Source organism: Chrysemys picta, unplaced genomic scaffold, assembly GCF_011386835.1.
Source record: "Chrysemys picta bellii isolate R12L10 unplaced genomic scaffold, ASM1138683v2 scaf777, whole genome shotgun sequence".
NCBI classification, from domain to species: domain Eukaryota; kingdom Metazoa; phylum Chordata; order Testudines; family Emydidae; genus Chrysemys; species Chrysemys picta.
The window spans coordinates 1,347-9,407 of record NW_027053484.1 but is presented as its reverse complement, the minus strand read 5'-3'; the positions used below and the strand labels follow the sequence as shown (position 1 = coordinate 9,407).

The window sequence follows — 8,061 nt, the reverse complement described above, 5'->3', positions numbered from 1 at the left end:
TAAAATCTGAGATGGATCCTTTAGGGGATCATTGGTTGCTCCAAAGTTGTAATCAGGAGCCTGATGGGAATATCCAAGAAACTAAGGTTCTGTAGAACAGCATCAGCCTGGACTCTCCCGAAGGGCAGCTGGGTCTCCTGTCGGCATCAGCCTTTCTGCAGGTCCATGAAAGGTTCCTCCCTGCGAAGTCACTAAGGAAAAGCAAAGAGGGGCATTGAGAGTGGGTATGGAGGAGAGAGGATCATGGTAAAAGCTCCCCCAGATGCTCTGAATGTGGTGAGCAATCTTTAACCTTCTCTATTGGATGGGTTAGTTAGAGGCACATCACCAGGAATGAGGTGGCTCTATAGTCCATCGCTAGGTTGTCCTCCCCATTTCCACGGGTTCTGTCTGGCTAGTTCCTATTGACAGTTTTCAGGGATTGTCTCCTCATCTAACTCATTAAGGGATGGGGTTTAATTCTCTCCTCACCAGGAGTCCAATCCTGGGCCCATTGAGATCAAAGGCAAAACTTCCACTGACTTCAGTGGGGTCAGGATTTCAACTCAGGGGTTTGATTTCTCAGTCCCAGCTTTCGCGTTATCTCAGAGCGGCTTGTTCTGCTTCACAGGGTCACCACGAGGGGTTCGGCTGCTCTTGGCAAACCCCCAGATGCACAAGAGTCCGCCATACAAATGGTCACTGAACATTTTGTTGCCCTACATGTTCTCCTGGAGGGTAGAGCAGCTCTGCCAGCGCCTATGGCTGAGTCTAGTGCTAACGGCCAGGAAGTCAGTGGGAGGACTGGGTGTCACACACAAAGTGGGGCTGATGTATAGCAATGGACAGTACAACATGGAGGTTATGATGCTCTCCAGAGAACCGACACACAAAGTTTTCCAGTAAGCACCCTGCTGCTGATTCGCTCTGTGTTGTTTTCAGCTTCTGCGTTACGAAGAGGCCAAGAATCCAGACACTTTGGACCGTCTCGAGGAGTGGACAAAACACCCCAGCCCAGTTTTCCGTTCACTTGGTCTAAGAGGACTCGGCATCCTGGCAACCCAACCAGGGAAGGTGAGAGCCCAGGCTTGGTTAACTGGAAAATGACGAGGTGGCTGTGACCCAGTGGACTGAGTTCTGGGCAGGCAGTGAGGCACAGTGTTCTGAGCCCACCTCTGCTGCTGGCTTGCTGACCCTCTCGGTGCCTCCATTTCCCCAGCAGGAACGGGGATCACAACGGCCTCTCAATGCAGATCTTTCCTCGGAGAGTATTTTAGATGGGATTTTACTGCTTGGATTTCAGGTGGACGTTATCATTCTCCTAGGGCTACCACACGTCCGGGTTTCCCCGGACATGTCCGGCTTTTCGCTCTTTAAATAGCCGTCCGGGGGGGATTTCTAAAAATCTAAAAATGTCCGGAATTTCCCCCCAGTCGGCTATTTATCGACCGAAAAGCGGCTGACAGGGCGTCCGAGCGCCGCTCGCATTGGGGCTTCGGCAGCCAAAGCCCCTTCCCTGCCCCCCCCCCCCCCGCATCCCTTGCAGCCTTAGCACGCCGCCTGGCAGCGCTGGGGGGCGGGGCTGTGCGCCTGTGAGGGAACGCGGCGGCAGGGCTGGCAGCGGCGGCCAGAGACCCTCCCCCGCTTCCCCCCCTCCTCCACAGCCACAGCACGCCGCTCGGCAGCGCTCGGGCGGGGCGCTCCTTGGGGCGTGGAGCCAGACACCTGCTCTAAGCTGAGTGGCACGGTAAGGGGGCCAGGGAGTTGGAGAAGGGGGGCAGTCAGGGGACAGGGAGCGGGGGGGGGTTAGATGGGTTGGGGGTTCTGGGGGGGCTGTCAGGGGGCGGGAAGTGGGAGGGAGTGGCTAGGGGGCAGGGCTACCCCCCCAATGGAGTGTCCTCTCTTTGAAAGTTCAGATATGGTAACCCTAATTCTCCCCCATGCAAATTACCCCAGCAGCATTCCTGTTCCTTCTTGGAGAGACCATTCCTGGTGCTGTCACAAAGGAAGACCTTGATTGGTCTAAAGACCTTAGCGAGCACACAGGGCCCTGTCTCATAGCCCCCTCCAGTGGCAAGACCCAACATTGCAGCACTGCCTCAGTTTTCCCCTCCTCGGCTTGACTTCACAAATACCTCGTTCAATAACACCCTTATTCAGGCTCATTTATTAAGACAAACAAGCCTTTGAAGGCCAAAGATAAAACCCTCAGAATCAAACCTGACAGTGTCCAATGGACTAAAAATCAGAAACAGGATCTTCTGCCATTACCACATCTCCTCTTCTGAGCTCACTCAACAAAGGTTCCACCCTGTCCTTAGTAAACATAAGAAAACTTAACTTTGGCCCCCTTCCTGGGCACCCCTTCTGCAAGCTTTTTGCCCCCAGGCTCTGCGGAGTTCTTTGTTCTCTTGGGGGAGGACTGCTTCCCAAGGCTTCCTCCCTGGAGGCCCTTTTCCCCCATCAGATTCCCCCTGCCTTCCCTCCCAGGGTACTCTAGGAGCCACTCCCCCCTGCTCCTGCTTCCCCTTCCTTCCTGACAGCCCAAAATAGTTCTCTCCTCCTCCGCTGCATCTGATTAATGCATGGAGCTGGCTGGCCCCAAAGTCTCTGGCCCTGAGAGAGGCAAAGCACTCTCTTAAAGAGTGTTTGTGACCCTGCCCCCAAATGATATTTCAATGCCTTGCACTATCAGGTCCAAGTTTCTCAAACTTTGCAGAGGGTTCAGCTCTCACCTAGGACACCCCATGGGCCAGGTTTGATTTTTTCCCCAAGTTTCACCATTTGGGGGATTGTCTGCATGGGAAAAGAAGGTGGCTAGAAGTTTTCGTTTGTTTGTTTGTAAGTGGAAAAACTGTCCTACAGCTCAGAGACACAATCACCCCAGGAAAAAATCACAATTGACTGGGGAGACAGCATGGAACATTTCCATCCCAAAAGGGAATGTTTTTAGGAGCGTATCAAAAGGAGCAACTAAAATGGAAACTGTGTACCAGCCTTAACTATGGAGATTGCTGCCAGCATCTGCTATAATAATAATTAATAGCACGTAGAAAAGAGAGAAAAGCCCCGAAGCAAACCACAACTTTGCCCACCCTACACCAGAACGACCCGGGACGGGGTTAGGATTCACTGATTGCCTCGTCAGGCATCCCCATCGATTCTAAAGCACCACGCCTCCAACTGTGGAGACGGAGCTTCTCTCTGACTTGGTGCCATGGGGTAGAATAAACACAGCCCTGGCACTGTGGCGTGTACTCACTGGAGGGCTGGGAGATCTGATGAGCCCCCCCATGTGTGTGTGTGTAGGTGGAACAAGTCAAGACCCTGCTGCCTGCCATCCTTTGGGGCTCGGATGAGATGGACGATGGGAGTATTCTGGAGGCCATCTCAGCTGTTCAGAACCTTCTGCAGAGCCTGGATGGGAGTGAGCTCACCAGCGTGGCCAGGAAGCTAATCCCCTTACTCGATGCTGTAAGTCAGGGGCTCTTGACCTGCCCATCCCCAGCCAGGCAGTGTTGTGACTCTGGAGTCGTAGTGGTGGCATATCTGACCTGATCAGTTCCGAGCCATTGCCTGGGCCTCAGGCATTGGTGACACCTTGGTCTCTCGTGTTCTGTGTGTGGCATGCAACCGTTTGGTCTCCTGAGGACTGATATGCTTTAATCTAACTCAAGTTAACATGCTCAATGTAGTGGTCATGGGGTGAAATGTAATGTCCTGTGCTTTGGAGTCTAGATGAATGAATGACCCTTAAATGCTATGAAACTATGAAAGTGTTGAACCCATTAAAGAAACCCTCCAAAGAGCCCTTCACTGTGGATGGAGCAGCACTTACAGGAGGCCTCCAGGGAAATTTAGGAACCACTGTCCTAACCTGTGTTGTCTGCCCCTCCACCCAAACCTTTCTGCAAATGGGTGCCCTCTTGGTGGGCAGACCATGGAGTTATTAGTCAGACTGGCCCCTATCTGTGGTTTGCATTGTGCCGAGCTCACCGTGTAAGGAGAGTGTGAAGCTCCCTCGGTGAGATCCCCTCATGGTTGTGTGTCCATCACAGGTGAGACCCCAGGTGCGCTCTGCTGCCATCATGCTCTTTACAGAGTTGCTTAACACAGTGAAGAGGAGGCAGAAGCCCCTGCTGCAGGAGGAAGTGACCCGCAGCCTGGTCCCACTGCTCCTTCACTTACAGGACGAGGACCCTGACGTGGGCAAGGTGAGTCCCGTTGCCATATGCTCCCTGGTGCAGCAGGCCCTGACTGCTCCAGCTCTCCTGCTAGGTCTGTCTCCAGAGCCGCCTCCCAAAAGTGAAAAATCTCAGCCCTACCCGCTTACCCAAGCAAGTTCCCTGGCCTTCAATGGACACACAAGTGGAGATGTTTTATGGCTCCCAGCAGCCACTTCCTAAGTCACTGAACTGCAGCCACCATGAAGATCAAACTCCAGGAGCCTCCACTAATAGGAACAAAGAGACACCAAGGGTCAGCAGGATACCATGTGACCCCCACATTCCTTTCCCTCATTGATCATTTCAGCTGGCTTTTCACTGCAGAGTGACCACAGATTCCAGCTCTTCTCATGATGCAAACTCTCCTTGTCCCATCTTGTGTTGCAGAGGTGTCAGAAAGCCTTGGCTGGGTGTTTTCAGCTCCTGGGATGGTCTTGTCCTAAGCAGATTAACAGCAAGAAGGCTTGGCACACCCATCCCCGGGTGGTGGACAAGATCTGCCAGCACTCTGTAAGTGAACAATCGGCTTCTCGTGAGTGCTGCTTCTAGATGTGGGACCGGAAACGTGTTCCCTCACTCACTGCTCTGATTGCATGTCTAGTACTAGCATACTGCACTCTGGCTTCCTCTTAGAAGCACCCAGCTCCCCCACTCCTCCCAGTGCCTGTCAGATCTGAACAGCCAGACCTGGCCAGGAGTTCAGTACGGAGGTGAAAGCTCACAACATAAAGAATCAGTTGATGGCAAAAATGCCTTCCGAATCCTGCAGGAAACTGGATGTCCCCATTTTTCACCTTACCCCAGCCCATTGGCCACTTCTGCACTGTATTTCCTATGCTCTGCACCCTCTCTAATGTCCTCCCCAGATGAAGCCCATACAACCGGGCTTCAGTGTTCTCTAGTGCCAGGCTCCAGCCCTGCAGTGCCAGCAGCTCAGACACCAGCAATGTGTCTGGTGATACTTTGAAATGGTCATTTAATGACTCCCTGGCATGTAGACGGTCGCCCCCAGGATACATGGAGATGGGAGCTGCATTCTTCCCACCCCTCCAAGCCAAGCAGCTACCTGGAGATGAAATCTCTCTTCTCCTCACCCTGCGGCCCCAGCAACGAGAAGCTTCTTTGGTTTCTATTCCTAGGTGCTGAAGCTCAAGAGCGTATCTGACATCTTGCTCCAATGTCTGGATCACCTCCAAAGCCCCCAGGCTCCAATACGACGGGCAGCAGCCATCTTTATCGGTAACCACGACTTTTCTTAAGCAACTTCTATCTGAGAGGTTGTCCCGTGTTCTGCTTGGAGGGCACTAGCAGCAAGAATTAACCCCCTAGGATCCCAGTGTCTAGATTTCCTGTCCTTGAGGCAGTTGGGCTGGGGATTATATCAAAAGGCCTGGAGCAAATTACAACCCTACCCTCTAGCTCCACCGACTGGAATCCCTGCGGAACTGCAGCAATACCATAGCCATTGGCAATCAGGCTCTCTGTATCTTCCAAGACATGAGCCTCTTTGTCTTGGAGCTTGTGGACTTGTCTGATTATCCCAGGGACCACTTGAAAGTTGTTTTGCTTGTTGGAAAGACTGACATTTTTTAAAAGGTAGCCCCAGGGGAGGTGAAAACTCCTGCAAGATTCATTTCCATTGTACGTTCCAGGTTGCACTGTTCAAAGCTCGGAGCCCGCCACGGTCAGGCAAGAGAAGGAGCTGATACTTCAGTGTAAGTAGTTGCCACATGGCTGTGTTTGCATGTGGAAGGAGAGCTCATGCTCCTTGTAGAATATCAGGGTTGGAAGGGACCTCAGGAGATCATCTAATCCAACCCCCTGCTCAAAGCAGGACCAATCCCCAGATAGTGTTTGTTTGTTTTTTAAACCCCAGTTCCCTAAATGGCCCCCTCAAGGATTGAACTCACAACCCTGGGTTTAGCAGGCCAATGCTCGAACCACTGAGCTATCCCTCCCACTTGTGAACCAATCTAGGAAAAAGTGCAACTCCCCCGCCATGCTGCTGCATTGAGTTCAATTTAGACGTGGCCAGAGGTAGCTGTTGAGAGAGCCTGGACATCAGTCCCAGCTTTGTTTTCTCTGATGTCAGGCGTCACTTCCATCTCCAGGTGCCAGAAGGTTTTACCAGGAGAAAGTAAATGCCAGGCAGGGTGAGAGGCCCTGGCATGTGTCAGGGAGATGGTGCTAAGGAGGTGGATGCCCCAGAATGCAGTGGAAGATGGTGCTGCCAAGGGCAGATGTCCCTGAGGACTTAAGCGGTTATCAGATGGCGATGACACTGATAGCCCTGGTGGGTCCAGAGCATCTGGGAGGAGTTAGTTGCTGTGGAAGTTCAGGGGCGGCTCCAGGCACCAGTGCAGCAAGTGCGTACCTGGGACGGAAAGCCACGGGGGGCGGCGTGTCGGTCGCCGTGAGGGCGGCAGTCAGGCAGCCTTCGGCGGCATGCCTGCGGGAGGACCGCCGGTCCCGCAGCTTCGGCGGCAATTCGGCGGCAGGTACGCTGAAGGCGCGGGACCGGCAGATCACCGACAGAAACGCCGCTGAATCCGCGTGACCAGCGGACCGCCCATAAGCATGCCACCAAAGGCCGCCTGACTGCCGTGCTTGGGGTGGCAAAAAACATAGAGCCGCCCCTGTGGAAGATACAGAGGCCCATGGTGCAGGTGCTAGGGCATGCTAATACAATATGTGTTTTGACCTGAGCTTCCTCTCTCTGCCTCAGCTCTCAGTGGCCTGCAGCAAGATCCGGATTCCTCTGTCCGTCTCAGTGTCTCACGGGCCATTCAGCAAGTTCGGGATGGTGGCAGAAACCAGTCACCTCAGACCCTAAGAGCTAGATTCAGGAAGCTGTTCTGCTGCTTGACTGGCCAGGAGGAGAGGGAAAATGCTCCTGACAGAGATCTCTTGGGTGGCCCGGACCCTTCCCAAAGCCACCGATGGGACTCAGGAGGGCCCTGAGTTTCAATTTCATTTTGAAAACTTTCACTGCTGCACACATTTGAAAGATAAGTTGATTTTTTCCCTGAAGTTGAATGTTGAGATCATTCAGGTGTGCTGTAATATCACAAAAGAAAAAGAGATCTTGATTCCAGGACTCATTTTCAAGCTCTGGGAATTTTATTGGCCCATTTTCTAGGAATTTTGCTACCTCCTCTTTCAAAGCAACGAAACGCTGGAGCACTCTTCCTCGACTCAATCACCTCATTTCTGTATGGTAGTTTAAGTCATTGCACTCGGTGTCTACCCCTTCAAGAAAGGCTCAAAATGTCCTATGTTTTAGTCCTCTAGAACGGATGTAGTTTACAATGGAAACTACCACTGACATTACATGCTCAAATTTTAAGACTTTGCCTGCTGATGTATAATGCAGTGATGTTTGGTTATTTCTCTCCCGATAAATTCTTCAAGAAGAGTAACTGCTCCAACATTTTTTTGGCACATAGCTGGAGCACCATCAGTACAAATGGCCACCAAGTTTGTGAAATCTAATCCCGACTTATCATTCATGCACTTTATCACTTCACTGGAGATTTCTTTTCCGGTTGTGCGACCCGTCATGGAGCACATGCCAGCAAGTTCTTCAGTAATTTCAAAGTTTTTATCACTACCTCAATAAAAATAAGAAGTTGGGCAGTGTCTTTTAAATCAGTGCTTTCATCCATAGCTAGGGAGTAAAAGCAGAATTCACTGACTCTCTGCTTTAACTGATCACTTAAATTGGTAGAAATGTCAGCTATTCTTCTCCGTACAGTCATGCGTGATAGACTGACATTCTCAAATATTCCCCTCTTTTCTGGACATAACTCAGATATAGCAATCAACATACACTTTTTTAATAACTCGCCTTCTGTGA

The 8,061-nt window shown here is 51.8% G+C and overlaps 1 protein-coding gene across 1 annotated transcript; it reads left to right on the top strand.

Annotated features, from left to right (window-relative positions):
- Positions 1-3,303: 3,303 nt before the first annotated feature.
- LOC135979337 (maestro heat-like repeat-containing protein family member 7) lies at positions 3,304-6,549 on the top strand. Its single transcript, XM_065579748.1, has 5 exons — positions 3,304-3,453; positions 4,038-4,193; positions 4,593-4,715; positions 5,345-5,444; positions 5,858-6,549. Exons 1-5 carry the CDS (start codon positions 3,340-3,342, stop codon positions 5,926-5,928), a joined length of 564 nt encoding a protein of 187 aa, XP_065435820.1. The 5' UTR covers positions 3,304-3,339; the 3' UTR covers positions 5,929-6,549.
- Positions 6,550-8,061: the final 1,512 nt, after the last annotated feature.

Coding starts and splice junctions, on each gene's coding strand:
- LOC135979337 (XM_065579748.1), top strand. CDS start 3,340: ATGGACGATGGGAGTATTCTGGAGGCCATCTCAGCTGTTCAGAACCTT. Junction 3,454..4,037: donor TAATCCCCTTACTCGATGCT/GTAAGTCAGGGG, acceptor TGTCCATCACAG/GTGAGACCCCAGGTGCGCTC. Junction 5,445..5,857: donor GGCAGCAGCCATCTTTATCG/GTAACCACGACT, acceptor TGTACGTTCCAG/GTTGCACTGTTCAAAGCTCG.